At 40.7% G+C, this 18,358-nt stretch overlaps 1 protein-coding gene across 1 annotated transcript; it reads right to left on the bottom strand.

Annotated features, from left to right (window-relative positions):
* Window positions 1–11,946: 11,946 nt before the first annotated feature.
* On the bottom strand, window positions 11,947–16,822 carry SNAI2 (snail family transcriptional repressor 2). Its single transcript, XM_060243824.1, has 3 exons — window positions 16,072–16,822; window positions 15,011–15,556; window positions 11,947–13,072 (listed from the first exon to the last, which is right to left on the bottom strand). Exons 1-3 carry the CDS (start codon window positions 16,148–16,150, stop codon window positions 12,891–12,893), a joined length of 807 nt encoding a protein of 268 aa, XP_060099807.1. The 5' UTR covers window positions 16,151–16,822; the 3' UTR covers window positions 11,947–12,890.
* Window positions 16,823–18,358: the final 1,536 nt, after the last annotated feature.

Here is an 18,358-nt window from a genome sequence, read left to right as displayed (position 1 = left end):
TCTGTTTATATATAATGACATGTTATTGGTTTTAAGCTGTATTGTTTTTTTTTTTTGAAAATTTTTTTTATTATAAAAGAAATAGATATACATGACAGGAAATAAACACGACAAAAAGAAACAAGAAAAGTAAAAACATAGACATATATCAACACACAATCAAACCACAGATAACAATAATACAACACATTTGCCCACACCCACACATGGGAGATGGAAAGGATGAAACTACGAGTAAGTTTTTATTGCTCCAAATCAAAACCTCTGCTTTTTGCCCAATTATACACGGGTTCCCATTCCTCCTGACATTTTTGCAAATTACCATCTCTTAGTCTTGTGGACATTAAATCAGATTCGGCGGTATCTAACAACTTGTTAATAAATTCCTCCCTATTAGGAATATTGTTCGTCTTCCAGTATTTAGCGTACAAAATCCTAGCGATAGTGACTATATATAATACCAGCTTCAATTTTGGTATAGGGAGGTTTTGTCTACAGATACCTAACAGATACAATTCTGGAACATGGTTAAGTTGTACCTTTAAGATTTTTTGAATCCAAATATTAACTTGAGACCAATATTTTCTCGCTCGATTACATTGCCACCATATATGAAATAGCGATCCTTTAGCTCCTTGACACTTCCAACATTTATTTGAATATGTGGGTATATTTTTGCCAGTCTATCTGGAGTAAGGTACCATCTATGTACCATTTTATATAAATTTTCTTTAAGATCTGCTGGTCTTATTAGTTTTAAGTTCCGTTTCCACAGTTTTTCCCACTCTTCGATATCTATGTTATAGCCAAAGTCTTTTAACCAACGGATCCATGTTTCTTTTACGACTTCATCTTGCATTTTGATCTGTAGTAACCAATCATATACTTTGGAAATTATCTTATGCTTAGAGTCCAAGATAAGATCTAATTCAATAAGTTTACTGGAGAAACCTTTTTCTTTGTCTTTCTGGAATCTTGATTTAACTTGGCACTGAAGCCACCAATTTAACTTAGAAAGTTCTTCCTCGATCAATTCATTCTGATTATTTAATAAGTATGCATAGTCTTGTGGATTGTCCCAGTCATATAGATTGGGGTGATTCAAGGCCTCTATTGGAGATAGCCACTTTGGAGTATAAGTATATTGCACTTTGATTTCATCCCAAATCTTGAACAAGGATTTTCTTATTTCATGTCTGAAGAAGCGACCCGTTTTTACAGGAGTTCGGTACCACATATAGTTATGCCATCCTTCTCCCAGTCTGGCACCCTCTAGAATCATTAATCTCTTATTATCCAACTTGCACCAGGCTCTCAACCATGCAATGCAAGACGCCTTGTAATACAGGTTCCAGTCTGGGAGAGCCAGGCCACCTCTTAATTTACTATCTTGAAGTACTTTCAGTTTTATTCTGGGCTTCTTGGCTTGCCAAATAAAAGTCTTGATCATAGAATTGAGTTGTTGGAAAAAGGATCTAGGCAAAATAATTGGAATTGTTTGAAAAAGGAATAAAATCCGTGGGAGGATGTTCATTTTTATTGTAGCGATTCTACCTAACAATGAAATCTGAAGGTCCTTCCAGATAATCAGGTCATTACGTATTTCTTTCAAAATTTTCTCGTAGTTATCTCTGTATAAGGTCTTAAGATCATTTGTCAGCTGAATTCCAAGATATTTTATCTTCTTTTCATACTTAAAACCTGAGAGCTGTTCTAATATTTCAATTCGAGCTTTCTCCATATTTTTCGCCAGAATTTTTGTCTTAGCAACATTCAATTTAAACCCCGAAATTTCTCCAAATTCTGACAACCTTTGCTTCAAAAAAGATACCGAAGAAATGGGTTGTTCCAAAATAAAAACCAAGTCATCTGCAAATGCCAACGTCTTATATTCCACATCCTTTATTCTGGTTCCTTGAATACGTGTATCTTCTCTAATCTTCTTGATTAAGGGTTCTAGCGTCAAGATGAATAACAAAGGGGATAACGGACATCCCTGCCTGGTACCTTGTTCTATTTCTATTAAGTCAGACATCACTCCGTTGAAATTTACTTTCGCTGCCTGTTTTGAGTAGATTGCTTCAACCATTCCAGAGTACTTTTCCCCACAGCCAATTGCTGCCAATGACATCTTAATAAAATTCCAATTAACATTATCGAACGCCTTTTCTGCATCTACCAGGATAGTAGCAAATTCTTTGTCAGGATGCTCCTTATAGTACTCGATCAAGTTTAGTAGTATCCTCACGTTCTGACTCATCAAACGTCCTGGAACAAAGCCGGTTTGGTCTTCATGAATTAGGCCGGCGATAACCTTCTTTAATCTGTTTGCCAATATAGCGGCAAATATCTTGTAGTCACTATTCAATAATGAAATTGGCCTATAATTCTTAATTTCTGACGGATCCGTACCTTCTTTGTGAATAAGTGAAATTAATGCTTCTTTCCATGAATCTGGAATCTCTCCTAAATTGTAAACATTCTCAATTACTTTCTTGAAGGGAAGCAATAATAGATCTTCAAAAGTTCTAAAAAATTCAATTGGAAGTCCATCCAGACCTGGAGTCTTGTTAGTTTTTTGTGCTTTAATTGCTTCCACTATTTCCTGCATTGAAATAGGATTCTCCAAACTTGTTTGCTGTTCCTTCGTTAATTGGTTCATTTTCAAATCTTTCATATAATCCTCTTGCTGTAATTTCACAATATTTTGTTTTCTATACAGATTCCCATAAAATCTTTGAATAATGTCTTTCAGCTGCGCATTTTGAAACACTTCCTCATTGTTTTCATTTTTCAGCATCTTTATGATCTTTTTCTCTCTTTCCTTCTTCAGCCTGTAGGCCAACCATCTGCTTACTTTATTTGCGTTTTCAAAATGATTTAATCTTGTCCATTTTAATTTTTTCTCAATTTCTTCAGCCAAAAGCATATTTATCTGATGCTGGATAAAAGTAATTCTATTCTTCCTTTCTTTTAGATTGGCAGTTTTCTGTTGGTTCTCGTAGTACTTCAATTTTGTTATGAGTTCATTATAAGATTTCCTCTGGTCTCTCTTCCTCTTCACTGAGTATCTAATAGCGACACCTCTAAAGAAAGCCTTAAATGCATCCCAGATGACTGGAATCTTCGTGTCCTTCTCTACGTTCAAAGTGAAAAATTCCTTTATTTCTTTTTTAGCTATTTCCAAGAATTGGGGTTCTTTCAAAATTTGCAAATTAAGTGACCATCGATAGTTTCTTGGCTGCTCCTGAAAGACTAACAAAATTGGACTATGGTCAGCATACGACTGCGGAAGTATATCTGCTTGATTAATAGACAATATCATGTTCATAGATACCCAAGACATGTCTATTCTTGACCAAGATTTCTGTGCATGGGAGTAGAAAGTAAAGTCTGTTGTATTCAGATTTTTGGTTCTCCAAGCATCCACTAAGTTTAGTTCTTCCGCCATTTTCAAAAAAGCATTGGGTAGTGCATTCTGGCTCTTCTTCTTTTTTCGCGGGTCATCATATTTTTTGTCCTTTTCGGTGTCAAATATTGCATTATAGTCTCCAACAATGCAATACCTATCTGAGTTGAATTCTCTAAGTTTAAGAAAAAGTGCTTGGTAAAATTTTTCTTGATTTTCATTAGGGGCATAGATATTAGCAAGAATTGTCTTGAGACCATTTAATTCCAATTCAACCAAAATAATTCTTCCTTGTTCGTCCGAATATAGACAACTTGATTTAATTTGTGGAGATATAAATATAGCCACCCCCTTCTTCTGTTTAAGGGGATCACATGAGGAGTATAAGACACCCAATTTCTTATTCTCTAAGTACTTCAGGTTGTCGCTTCTAATATGAGTTTCTTGCAGACAGATGACTTGTGCACAGGATTTTTTTAGTTGTTGAAAAATCTTCCTTCTTTTTCCAGGTTCATTCAGACCGTTAACATTCAGAGAGAGAATTTTAGTTTCCGACTTGGGATTCATTTGGGAAGATCTATACTATCAGATATCTTCGCTTGATCTTTTTTACTCTGAAGCCTAGTTTTAACCTTTTCAGATTTCTTTTTTGGAGTCTCATCAGTGGATTTCTTAGCACCCTCTGTTTCTGTTTCTTGTTCTTCTCCTGAATCAGAGCCATTCCGCTTCACAAATTCATCCCAAAAGTCCTCCATGTTCTCTTCTGTGGTGATATTGTATCTCTTAGCCTGAAATGTGAAGAAGAGACTCTGAGGGATTAGCCATCTAAATTGGATTTCATGCTTAATTAGCCAAGTAGACAATTTCTTGAACTTAAACCTTCTTTGGCGTACGCTCCAGGGTATTTCTTTTAGTATTCTGATCTTCGTGCCCTTCCAATCCATTTCACATTCTCTAGCTTTTCTTAAAATCTTGTCTACTGTTTCAGGGCGGACCAGCTTTACCTGCACCTCTCTAGGAAGTTTAAATTTCCTTGTATAATTCGAGGAGACTCTCTTGGCCCAAAGAATATCTCTTGGCCCCTCTTCTAGTAGCTCTTCGTCATCTACTATTAGGATGGTTGCAATTTTATTGATTAAATCCTCCTCTTCTGGCAAATTTTGAACTCGGAGAATAGTAGCAGCTTTCTCCATTTCAAGTCTCATCACCCTTTCTTCTAGGCCCATCAATTCTGTTTGATTTTCTCTAGCTATAGTAGCTGTTTGCTTGTCTCGCTCTTCGATTCTGTCAACCTTGGCCGTCAAACCGTGTACTTGTTGAGTGTTGGCCAACAATTGCTTTTGAAATTCAACTAATTGGTCATTAGTTTTTTTAACTTGGCTCATCAAATCTGTCTTTAGCTCATCCAGGGCTTCCTGATTCTTTTTAAATCCAGCTGTAACAGTATGCTGTAATCTCTCCAAAGCATCTTGGTTGCCTGAGGTTGGAGTAACTTTACCTCCTCCCGCAGGGGGGGTACCTTGTAAATATTTTTTAATCTTTGTTTCCGTCATAATGGAGAGAGACCAAACCTCCAATAAGTTAAATTCTAGTTTGAATTTCAATAACTCATTTAAAATATTCAGTATTAGGTAACAAATCAGATACTCAATCAATTAACTCAGTCACTTCCAATAGTCCTCTTAAAATTCAAACTACCCAAAGGCCCAATAGAAAAAACCAAAAAATCAATGGAGCAATTTACTACTATTAAAACACAAGGCAAATAAATCAAGTCTGGTAGCTTCAATCAAGTTCTGTCCAAATCTAGTAACAATTCCTTCAAAATGCTTGGCCCATTAATGGCTTAATTAAGGGTTAAGAAACAATTAACAAGTAGATTAACAAGTCGCTTACTTGATTATTAATTATTAATTAATAACCAATACAATAGCACTCCAACTGTTTCAAATTCTTGTGTGAATTAAATGTTTGAATGTCACTTATGTAGGAGTGAACCTACCCCTCTTCACCCAATATAACCACAAAATGATTACAGTGTCAAGGAAAAAATAACTGAAATATTAAAACAGTCTTGTCCTCTCAATACCTTCCTTCTTTCTTCTCTCTTCCCCTTCTGTTTAGCTTCTTTAGAAACCTTAAAACTTGAAAAGTTACAGCTTTCAGCTTTCTGAGTTAACAGTTATATCAATATTAGTGATGTCCAGAATTAGGAGTAACCAATGTTAGCAGTGTTGGCAGTAAAAGTCTGTCTATAATCCAAATCTTGACAGTAGCAAAGCCCAAGCTTCAAAACCCCATCTTCAATAAAGCGCAGCCGCAGCCGAGGCTGCTCAGAACTGCCACTTTACCCTTTGAACTGGAACTGAATAATCGCCTACGCAAGTCTTTGAGTTGAAATCCGTCTATAATCCAAATCAATAGAAGTAGAAAAACCCAATCTTCAATAAAGCGCAGCTGCAGCCGAGGCTGCTAAGAACTGCCACTTTACCCTTTAAATTGGAGCTAAACAAACGCCTACACAAGATCAATCTTCCTCTCACCAATCAAACATCTAGGGTGGCAAACACACAAGTAAGGAGGAAGAAGAAATAAGGGCAAGAAAAGAAAAATAAGATAAGAGCAGGGCGAGGGGGGTTTTCAAAACTCTCCACTCATATTCAGAGAAAACTTTCCATTTCTATTTCGGCTCTTCTCCAGCACCTCCTCCTCTTCCGTGTTCCAGCTCCTCCCAGGGACGAGTTTCAGATCGCGTCCGCCATTACTTCCTCCCAAAGTACCAACTTCAATCGCCAAAAGTAGTCTCACTCAGTCCACAAACAAGATTTCCCCCCCCCCTACTCGAAAAATTTGCCCTTTAGTAAAAAGTTTCCGTTCCGCCAAAATCCTGCTGTTTCCAATCGCTCATTCGCACCGCATCGCCACCTCTAAATTGTGTTGCCTCGCCAGCCACGTATGCTCCCAAACAGCCGTCTCGAGCAGCCTCACCGCCTCCCCTCTTTTCCTCCCCGCCACAGCGTGTTCCGATCCAACTCCTCTCACCTCTCCCGTCTTTTCACGGCGTGAGCTGCTCGGTTCCTCTTTGCAAGGTATGGTATCCCATTTCAGAGAGAGCGCATTGCGAGCTTTATTTAAGGGAGAAACGATTCCTTCCCAATCTCCCTTCGCCGGCGGCACAGTTGAACACCAGGGTGTTGATTGGAGGATCGGCCAGAGGGAAAACTGGTTGCGGGCGAGGAACCTCCGTTCCTCCCCCGCCCTCAGAATGCCCCCCCAAGCTCCGGAGCGTCCCCAGACAGCTCCTTAAGGGGGTCTTTCCTGCTGGGAAGCCCCCTCGATTCCCCCTCAAACAGAGTTCTCCCCCGGACTGGGAAAAGAGCTCAGCACCACTCTGCCATCTTGCCGGAAGTCTTTAAGCTGTATTGTTTTATGGAGTGAAATGTTACTGGTTTTAATGTTTAAATGTTAATTATTTAATTGTTTTATATTTAAAATTGTTAAATTTATGTTGACTAGTTGTTGGAAGCCGCCCTGAGCCACTTGTGGGAAGGGCGGGATACAAATCCCAAATAAATAAATAAATAAATAAATAAACTCCCTGCTAGTTTTCAGTCTCAAGTCAAGGTTCTGATTCCTACCTATAAAGCTCTTCAAGGCCAAGGATTTATAAAAGGACTGCTTCTCTCAGAAGGCATCTGTGCAGCTAGTAATGCTGACCAATGAGATTTGTCCCTTTGTGCAAGCGTATCAAACCTGTGCACTCCATGCATGGATTTCTTCTTGTTGATGGTACCTGCTATGGAATGGCTCTACTGCTTCTGTTGGGGTGGGGGGCATCTCCTGTCTTGTATTTCTGCAAGCTGTTAATTGTTTAGGGAGGCCTTTAGCTGATTACAAAGTCTTCTTGTTTGGTTGCAGCACTTAGTCGGCTGGCTAGCTACTTGTCTGTTTTTTAACTAGCATTTTTGTATAGCAGCTAGAGGGTGGTTTTTTTTAGCATTTTTTTATCAGCTAGAGTTAACACAGATATACCATATGCAAACATGTTGTTAGAGTGTTACATGTTTTCTCTTTTGTGCTATGTAGAAAAGTATATACTTAACTATTATGACTATGTTAAGCATTACTGTACTTGAATAACCAGGTTTCAAAGGTGGCCAGGAGTGCCTTTTAATCAGTGCAGGCTGATTCATCAGGAAAGGACTGGCAGGGAGGTCCTTTTGCCTTGGCAACAACCAGAATGGACAACTATATTGTGGTCTGCAGGATTCATAAACTTCATCTGATGCTCTCTATCGCTGCTTTTCAATTGATTCTGGTTGCTGCTACTGTGTTTTTAGTTCACTTTATAACAAGTTGGTTTCTAAAATATTGATTTGGTTATATATTTTATATTGTACTTATTTTAATGTGTTGTAGGATTAGTTGCCATGTTTAATTGTGAGCCATCTTGGGAGGAGCAGAAAGACAGGATATAAATGAACAACAATATTATTAATAGTAATAATGTTAATTTTAGAATTCTTTCAGTAGGTCATTATAAATATTGTACAATTGTCATAAATGAAATAAAATGAAATGTAATAAAGAAGCATTCCTGCCCTCAGTTTAGGTTTTCCAGTTTTTTATGCCATAAGAAACTTGGGAGTTCATGCAAATTACAACTGGAAATTCTCTCGACAAGGTTATGTGGACTAAAGTAAACCAAAATGTCTTTGAAGCAGATAGAAAGAAAACAATGCTACACTGAATATCTGTCAAAATTTACTTTTATGCAGCTAACTGCTTAAAGTTACCAAGGAAAAGAAAAAAAAACTGATGCAAAAAGAACATACTTGGAAGCCTCAGAACTTCAGTGACTAGCATCAAAATGTAGCAGATCAATGGAATAAACTTCAGCGGTATGAATCTATTTCACACAATGACTGTTAAGCAATCCAGAACTGGTATTACAATGTGCATCTGAATTACTGTTTTTGATTAGGCTTTTGCCTAGATAAATGTATTGATGTTGAGTGAAATCAGCCATACTGCCTTTGAGAATTCTCTTTCTATTCTTTCTGGATAAGAGTTCTGTATAACTCTGAAACATTTATGTGTTCACATTCCTCTACATCATCCCAGTATATATGTTCAATTTACCATTCTTTCAATTAGTGAAAACCTTACAATTTAAAATTGGTACACTACAATTGAGCTATTATAGCAGTCTTGAAATAAATGGGCTTAAATTTGCGTACAGACATTGAATTGGTTTACAGTCAGACATGTACAGTAGCCTGTGGATTGTTCTAACAGATTGCCTAGAACAGCACCACAGTTTATAAATCGTACTGTACTTGCTGCTGATCTTAGTTCACTTTTGTAGAAATCTGCTAGTCAGTGTAATAGCAGACAGGGATGTTCTGAGCCTCTATTGCTGAATTTTGTTATAAAGAACATGTGATCAGAAATGTGATTGTGATACAATGACATTTTATTGCATATGCCAGATGCTTGTTTTCCTTTCCCCCCTACTTTTAAACTTTTCAAACCTGTAGTGCAGATGTTGTGGCCCTGAGTCATTGCTATCCAGAATGCATGAGTATTATTTCACACCTGATATAGGATTTGTTAATCTCATTCATTGCACCACAATGACCAAGTCAACTCCTTAAAAAGAGTGAAGTCACATTGTTTACACTGTTTGTGGCTTCTTGCCTCTGGCTAGTTAGTGCAGTGACTTTGCTCAGTCTGTCAATTGCAGGGAAGGAACCCCCAAGCCCCTCCTCCCCACAAGAAAATAATAGTATTGGCAACTGCTAAGACTAATGGGAAGGGTTATTCTCATGTCCTTGGCAATCAAGGCATTTTTGTCCTTTGTCTTATACAGGATGCTGCAGCACCTGCTTCAGAGCAAACATTTACAGGTATTTACAATGGGCACAGGTGCTGATGGGACTGGGCTGTCAGTTATACTGTTATTACCATCAGACAACAATCATTTTCCAGTGGAAACAAATCAATGAGATTTCAATATGGAAAACTTTGGCTAAAGCAGATTATTCTGGTGATTTCATCAGGAACTTTTGCAATGGAAGTTATTGGTATGGACACTACATCTTGTTCTGAATGGCTGTGGAATTCCTAATTTCAGGCATGAAATATATAAGTTGCAATTTATTGCTGCATTAACCATTTCTGAATGAGACTGAATCTAAATCAGGGGTGGGGAACCTCCATCCCGAGGGCTGTATACGGCCCTCGAGGTCACTTGATGTGGTGCTCGGGGATTGCTGGACCAAACCAAGCCATGTGGCAGCCTCCCTGAGGCCTGGCTGAACAGCGAGGATCATGGGGCCAGCCGCGCTGTGCAGCAGCCTCCCCAGGGCCAGGCAGGGATCACGCAGCCCAGATGTACTATGTGGCAGCCTCCCTGGGGCCTGGCTGGCCGGCCAGAATTGCCGCAGGGCCTGGAAAAGTTACTGTCACGGTTCAGTTTACACTTGATTAGGTGTGGCCTAATATGCTAATGAGTGTGTGATCTAATATGCTAATAATAGGGATGTGGTTTAATATGCTACTGAGTTCCTGCTGGACCTATGCATTTGCCTAGGGCGGCGGGCCGTGTGTGTGTGTGCGCGCCAGATGAGGCTCTCCCCACATGACTTCAAATAGAAAAACAATTATTTGCATTAATTTTGCTGGCCTGAATCATTCTACCTCAATAGAGCATTTTTAAGTTGATAATTTTTTATGGCCCGCAAATGATGTTATAAATATCCATGTGGCCCTTGGCAGAAAAAAGGTTCCCCACCCCTGATCTAAATTAATCAAGTTACCCAGCCTTGAGAGAGAAGCTCAAAGCTCCATCTGTTGATTACAACTGCAGCCTCAGTGGGGGAAGTCATCCTCCTAATTATCTGTTGCAATCCCACTGCAACTGCTTGCTGATCATATGTCAGGCAAACAGGGTTACATGAATGCTGCTTCTTTAATGAGGGTTGTGAGCAAACCAATGTGGCAGGAAATGTGCATGCTGGATTTATCATTCTACTTGTTGATTAGAAAACAAGGAATTTATAATTTATGGTATTATATTGTTAAAGAGTTGGAGAGTTACTGCTTATTAACGTCAAACCAATGATTCATACACAAATATTAATTTGGCTTCTATCAAAGTCAGTTCTGGAGATGGGTGGGAGCTTCTATCTGGAAGAAGCTGGAACAATTTTCATTGACTCCCCCCCCCCTTCAGTGCCTCGCCCTCCTGTAAGCCCCACTTTGCCCCCTGTGCTGTTCCTGAGGGTTTACTGACCCCCAGGCAGGCCTTGAATTCAGCAGGAGCTCACGGCAGCGCAGCTCCTGAACCTTTCTCCACCTACCTACCTTGTCCATTGAATGCTAGATGCAGCTGCATAACAATCCCTGGATGAGCTCCACCACCTATTTTTCTACAAAACAACACCTGCCCCCAGGAGTAAAATTTCAGGGTGCTCAGTTGGCTGTAGCAGGAGTGGGAAGCAGAAAACTTTTGCTGTGGAAAGCCTGTCCATGAATAGATCTCGTTGGATACAATCCTCCATGTTCTTGTTGCTTCTGCAAGGGAGATCCACATGCAGAATCAGACTCATGTTGACACAGTCAGAACAGGTGCACAAATGGATGTGCATCCAGCTGCATTCTCCTTCCAGTGCTCATGTGCACCCACTGACTAGTCAAATGCATCTTTGACTTCTGGTTGCGATCAGAGCCCACATTTTTACTTCACCCTGAACTGAGTTAGCAAAAGTCAAAGTTGCAAGTTGTTTTCTTCAGAGAAATGATGAAGAATGACAGGTTTGCACCATTTAAAATAAAGATTTACTGACTACTGTTAGAAATGTTTCATGTTTTCTCCAAGGAACTGAGAGGAACACATTCTGTGTTACTCTCCTGTCCAGTGACTGGAGCAGCCCAGATTGGATAGTTTCATACATGACATTTTATCAGGCTCTTTCAAAGTTTTCTCAGGTCCTGTAGCACAGGGGTGGCCAATGGTAGCTCTCCAGATTTTTTTGCCTACAACTTCCATCAGCCCCAGCCAGCATGGCCAATGGCTAGGGCTGATGGAAGTTATAGGGAAAAAAAATTTGGAGAGCTACCATTGGCCACCCCTGCTATAGCAGTTTACTCAGACACAAACCCCATTGAATCCAGTGGAACTTACTCAATATAAGTGTCCTCAATGTTTCAGTCTAAATGTTTCAGTCTAAGAAGAGTTATGCCCTTCTAACTCCATTGAAGTCAATTACTTTAGAAGGGTGCAGCTGCTAGGCTCCAATCTTATGCACACTTACCTAAGTACAAAATTCATTGAAAAAAGTGGAGTGTACTTCTTAGTAAACTTGCATAAAGTTGAGTTGTAGAACCCAGAGAAGTTATGGAAACTCCAACCCATACACAAAAGCCTCCTGCCCACATACGTTTCCCCACTGACAAACATCACATCCATGTGTGAAGCGAAACACTGAAAGGACACTGGATCAGAACCTAACACAGGATGAATTACAAAGTGATTACTCCAAAATGTTTATTGTACAAAAATTATTTCTAGAAAACAATTGAAGACATTTTGCTTCACACTTTCTTCAAGGTGCCTATAGGCATTGCTATAGGTAATAGTTCCTTTGCATTCAGGACACATTCAGCCATATAAAAATAAAACTATTTACATTATGTCCACATACTTAAAACAAATTATCTATTTTTTTGTAAAAAAGGCACTTTGAGGGTATTGCTCAAGATATTGCATTTCCTTTGTGCATTTAGGAAAAAAGCTTTTAAGAATTTCATTGTCAAACTACCATTAACCCTCACTTTTGCACTTATTCCCATTTTTTTTAATAAAAACACAAATGAACAATCACAAAACAACAACAAAAAGGAAATATGAAGCAAGCAGCAGGAACGGCTGCAGTGACAGTCTTACAAAGGCACATATTCTTAAAACATGGCAACTGGACATTCATTCTTTTCTTCCTCTATGAATGCTGGAGTGTTTGAAGACATTTCAGGTCACTAGCCAACAGGCACGCAATTCTAGAACAACAGCAACAAACTGTCCCATTAGACACAGGCTGAATTGATTTGGTATACTCAGAAAGACACCTGTAGATATTTGGCATGTGGCAAGCACACGTTAACACTGGATTGCATTTTCCATAGCAAAAACGTTTCTTAGAAAGGCTTCATTTGGTGGGAATGTAATAGCATTGCGGTGCTTTCTTAGCAAAACAACAGAACACCCAGAAGAACTTGTGTTCATTTGGCAGTTGCTTCTTCCTGTGTTTAAGATGTTTGAACTTCCTTTGTATCACACTTAAGCAACTGGCTTTGGATTTTTCTATCTTCTGAGGGGAACTGGCAAGCTGGATATCAAATGCATCCAGGGCTGCCTTTATCTTGCTGAAAAGGCATGAAGCAATTCATGGAGTGGAGCAATTCCTGGATTGAAGTAAACTCAGTGTACTACACAGCAGCCAGATTCCTCATGTTTGTGCAGAAGAGACATGCGGGAGAAAGTTTTGGAACAATTTTTGCACTGGTATTTCTTCACATCTGAATGAGTCTGCAGATGTGCTCTCAAATTTGAGCGGTCTGCAAATGCTCTGTTGCAATGAGGGCATGAAAAAGGCTTCTCTCCTGTAAAAATATACATAAGGGGGTTTAATCATTCAAAAGCTAAAATGAAGAACCACATATACAGAGAGGGCAATTACTTGCGCAGAAGAGAGGAAAGAGGGTCTCTGAGAAGGGCCATTCAGTTCTCAACAGGCTTTGGTTCACTACAGTGCTGACCATCATCCATTATTTTGTACTTGTCAGAGTTTGCTGGAGTCACAGTGTATTTAATGACAAGCTGTAATGCTTTCTGTTTCAGCAGGTGCAGCCAGTGCCTGTAGGTGGGGCTCCACCCAATATTCCCACATGCCTCCATCTGCTTATTTACTGTATCCTGTGGAACACCTACTGCTGCCCAAGGCTGCACTTTACACACCACTGATATGAATGGCACAGCTTCCATCTGATTGAATGCTTCAGGCATTTATATCTTACTTTTTTGGGAGCAGAAGCAGGACTAGAATAAGCAAAATAGGATTTAGAACCCATTCTCCCCCCCCCAAACCCCCCCCCCACTTAACCCAGACCTTTGGTTCAACAAGATCAGTATTGTTTACTTAGATGGGCAGCTGATCCTTTTAGCTGAAGATGTTGGAGATGTCAGAGACTGAATTTGGGACCTTCTAAATGTCAAGCAGATGCTCTACCAGTGAGCTCTAAATAACAGAGTCCCCCTCTAAATAATGCTCAATATCAGACTGCAACTAATGCACAAGCTGCTGGCATGTCATCTTGATCCTATACACCTTAAATGAAAGCAAGTTAAACTGAATTCAGTGAGACTTCACAGAAGTGCAGGTAGACCCTATACAAGAAATATGGCCAAACCTAGCTATATTCATTGGAACTTGATCTCAAGAAAGCAGGAATAGGATTTCAGCCTTTGAGTGCTTAGTACCAAATATGAATCAATGTACTCAAACTACAGGCTGCCTTAACAATCTTGTTATTCACACTGAAATATTTTTTTATCAAGTTCACTGTGACAATTCCAGAGAAGCACACACCAACTTGCAGCTTTAGCAACTACATGTCCAAATTCAGCTGTGATTCTTGAACACATTTGCTGGTGCACCTGGCTTCTAACAAACCAGGCTTCCTGCAATTAAGGCTTTTGCTCTAGCCATACTTACTTTAGAGTAAATGCCATTATACTAGAGGAACTCCCTTCACACTGAACATATATAGGGCCAGATACCCTAGATTTATCGCCGCCCTGAGCCTGCCTTGGCGGGGAGGGCAGGATATAAATAAAAATTATTATTATTATTATTAGATTTAGGATTGAGATATTCTAACTGAGATAATGTTCAGGACTCCATTCTAAGTGAGCCTAATTGTATTTCTTGGAGAGAAGTCTGACTGGTTTCAATGGAACTTTTATCCAAATAATACTTGCTTAATTCAGGGTTGATGTGCTGCCTAAAATGTGCTGCCTGGGCACACACTCGGCTGTGCAGATTTCTGTTGGGAGCTCTGTTTCTGTTTCTCCCTTATTACTTCCTTCTTTCAATTTGACTGCTTTCTATCACACTCCCGCCTTCTTCCCAACTGCATGCTAGAGTGTGCAAGCTGCAAGACCATGACATTCCTATGGCCAGCTGGAGAGTTTGACAGTTTGCTGAAATCGACTTTTAACTTGAGTGCAACAAGTAAGCCCTGGGAATACTTTCTGGCCCACTCATATAAGATACATTTAACAAGAAAAGAAGTTGGATGAAGTTATAGAATGCACACTGGAATAACTGTGTTAATGGCTGTAGAACAAAGTAGGAGTCAAGTTTCACCTTTAAGACCAACAAAGTTTTATTCAGAGTGTAACCTTCTGTGTGCTCCAAGCATACTTTATCAGAAGCAATGGCTGTAACTGATAAATATGAAATTTGCTTTAAGGTGCAATGGAAAACTGAAAAAGAACAGAATTATTCGTGGATCATAGAAACAGATGTTTCCCCTTACCAGTATGAGTTCTGATGTGTCCTTGAAGTAACCAGGGTCTGGAGAAAGCCTTGCCACAGATCTTGCAAACACAAGGTAGTGTGTGGGTCCTGATATGCATCTTAAGAGCTCCCAGGCTGACATATTCCTTGTCACAGTATTTACAGCTGAAAGATTTCCTAGACTGGGCATCACAGTGCAACTGCTTATGCTTGGCCAGTCCAGAGAAGGTAGAGTAGGTCTTGTTGCATAAACCACACTGAAATTTTTCAGCTTCAATGGCATGGGGATCTGAAAGCTTGGACTGGATTCTCTCTTCTTCATCACTAATGGGACTCTCTGAGCCACTGTGATCCTTGGATGAAGTGTCAGAATGAGGAGGTGGGCTGACTCTTCCCAATGACGAAGGATATCCAGAGAGAGGTGAGAGGTCACTGGGTAAAGGGGGAGGCAGCAGACCAGTTGTAGTCCATACAGTGATGGGATTGCAAGCGACTGAACTCAGGACCTCTGGTTGTGGAATTACAGGCATTGGGTAGCTCTCATAAAGGTATGGGGAAATTATCACTGGAGGAGGAAAAAGAAACTCATTTCAAAATGGAAAGATCTCCTTTGCAGAAGACCCACACAGCTAGTGCTGCCACAGGCTAGAAATGCTGAAACCAGGCTGGAATTAGTGCAGGAAACAGATAGAGGAGTCAAGAGGTGCCATGTATGCAGTGCTAAAAAGTTCATGAAAGGCCCCACTAACTGGTCAGTTTTCCTCCCTACATCTCATCAGCAGAATGTATCCAACCCTCCAAATCCACATCACTTTCCTAGGTATGCAAAAGTCTCATGTTTCACCAGATAGCAAAAGAACGTGAATGCTAAATTCTCTTCTAAACATTTATTTTCTGTACTTCAGCACAATTCTAAAGTTGGAAGTTTTTAATTTGGCTGCCACTGAGAAAATCACTGCAGGAAAAAACAGGAGGGGGGGAGAGTTGGCACTGATGTGTGAAAACCAGCAAGCAAGTACTATTGGAACAGTGGGAGGAAAAAAAGAGAGAGAGCAAGGCGTTCATTAAGATCTCCATTACCTGTGTGAGTATCCAGTTCACTGTAATTTGGCTTTTTGGAAGAGTTGAAATGCTTCTTGACCAAAAAAGATCGTGGCATTTTGACCGCGGGCTCGCCTGCTCCTTCCCGAGTCTCCTTTCAAAGCAGAATAACGGTCCCCAGCTCGCCTGCAGCAGACAGCCCGGTTGCTAGCGCATCGGTCCTCTATCGCATGGGCTGCCCTGCTAACCCCATGCAGGGAAAAAAAAATGCTGTAGCGCCGCGGCGGCTTGAAAAGTGCTGTAAATACCCGCTGGTCAGGTGCAGGAGGGGAGGGTCGGCGCTTCCTTTTCCTCCAATCACTTGAGAAGTCGCTGAAGTTCTTTTGACGAACTCAGCCTGTTTGGCCAAGAGGGTTCTGCCTGCGCTCGGCGCGGGGGATCCAATCCCGCTTCGGAACTCCGCGCTTGGGTCGGGTTTCAACTCCTCCCACTGGGATGGCCAAGGAGAACAGAGGAAGGATCTCTTGTCAGAGGGAATTACGCGGGAGCCCGGTGAAGCTCTTCGCATGCCTGCCTGCTCGTTAAAGTACGCACCCGGGGAAGATACTTTCAGAGTGAACGGTACTTCTTCCTCACTCAGCAACGGGTTGCATGTCTCTTTATCCGAGAGAAGTCTCCTTCCCAGAAAGGTTGATAACGTGCAGCCAGGGGGGCAAAAAGCGGGGAGAGGGTCGAGGGGAGGCAGTGCCAAGATCATAAACAGGCCATTTGAAGAGGCTAATGAGAGCCTTCGCCCGATCACGTGGGGCTTACTATTTTTGGGAAGGGAAGAGGATTTCAGAGCAGGAGTGTACGATGGGCAACGGGTAGAGTTCAACTTTGGAAGAACCGGCAGTAAGCAGCTATAGCCCCGATCCAACGAAAGTAACGTGCGCTTAAGTCCCGTTGGAATCCATGGGGATTAATTAGGTGCAACTGCCTTTCATTGGATCAGGGCTATTAGGTGAAGACTTCTTCCTCTCCTCCCCCCCCCCCCCCGCTTCCCTCCCCGCCGCTTTCACAACTTAAGATACACTCAGAAAAAAGTTTTGATTCTGGTCTGCAGAAAATCCTGTGCTGTGATCAATAGGGCTCTGTATGTATACTTGCACTGGAGTAAAAGTCGTGTCGAGCATGGATGCATTTAATTCTGAGCAAGTTCAAGCTTTACAAGCCCTTTCTGTTTAAAGCTAATCGGTTCAAAGAAGTTTGCATTTATTTTCTTAATACTGGGGGCTAGGGCACAATATCAATTTTTGCAGCCGATGCTTGTGATGGGGGTGGGGTGAGGAACGCTGAGCAGTGATCCCAGCATTTCCCAGATAAAAAGGCTTGAGCTGAAAGTATTTGTTTCCTTTAGCCAGCATACTAATTGGGAGGGATTGGGTCATTGACCCATTTGAGAATAGCTCTTCCTCTCATTTGGTATGTGTGCATGAAAAGTGCAGTCAAGTTGCAGACAACTTACAGTGATTCCAGAGGCAAGTGATTAAGCAGAGGTGATTTGTCATTGCCTTCCTCTGCAAAGCCTTCCTTGGTGGTCTCCCATCCTGTTTAGCTTCTGAGAACTGATGCTATTAGGCCATACTATGCCATTCCACATCCCCTCCCATTTGTTATACCAGGTGCTATTAAAGCACTCATTTACAGCGGTCACACAAACCAATGTCAGTAAAATCTTCTTGTGGATGGTTTTAAACAAATCCACAGACATTAAGACACAGCCAATACAATACAAAAATAGGCCCCTACAGTTCAACATTTGTCATTGATTTCAAGGCAGAATACTTCTACATATGCTTAAAAACTTCAGAGGCACCCCAGTTTAAAGGATGCACCAGTGGACTGCTGGATATAAAATGGGTTTATAGAAAGAATGCAAGGTGGAGGAAAATTGCAGTAGGACCACCCCAGCCTTTCCTGCAACAGGTGTTGGAATGGAGACATGACAAAAAAAATCCCTGTGGTTCTGTTAAGACTTGTAGAAGCAAAGTGCTTTGTCAAACTGCATAACTTCTTTATCTGGGAGATGCCAAAACAAGTGCAGAGGCAAGTTATCTGCTTTCATGTACTGAGATTCAACTTAACAGGCTCCAAGCCTAGTGTTGTTTATCCATGAGAGGTTTTCCCCAAAAAAAACAACTGATCCCCCCAACACCTTTGCTGAAAAGGAAGGAATAATGCCTTACAACAGTTTGAATGTTTTGCTAATGACAAATGACAGGGTGGCAATAGCCTATTCAGGATAGTTTTCAGCTTGGCTGAATCAACACAGGGTGCAAATATG

This window comes from Heteronotia binoei, chromosome 7, assembly GCF_032191835.1.
Source record: "Heteronotia binoei isolate CCM8104 ecotype False Entrance Well chromosome 7, APGP_CSIRO_Hbin_v1, whole genome shotgun sequence".
In the NCBI taxonomy this organism is placed as follows: Eukaryota; Metazoa; Chordata; class Lepidosauria; order Squamata; family Gekkonidae; genus Heteronotia; species Heteronotia binoei.
This window is presented reverse-complemented; position numbering and strand designations above follow the sequence as displayed.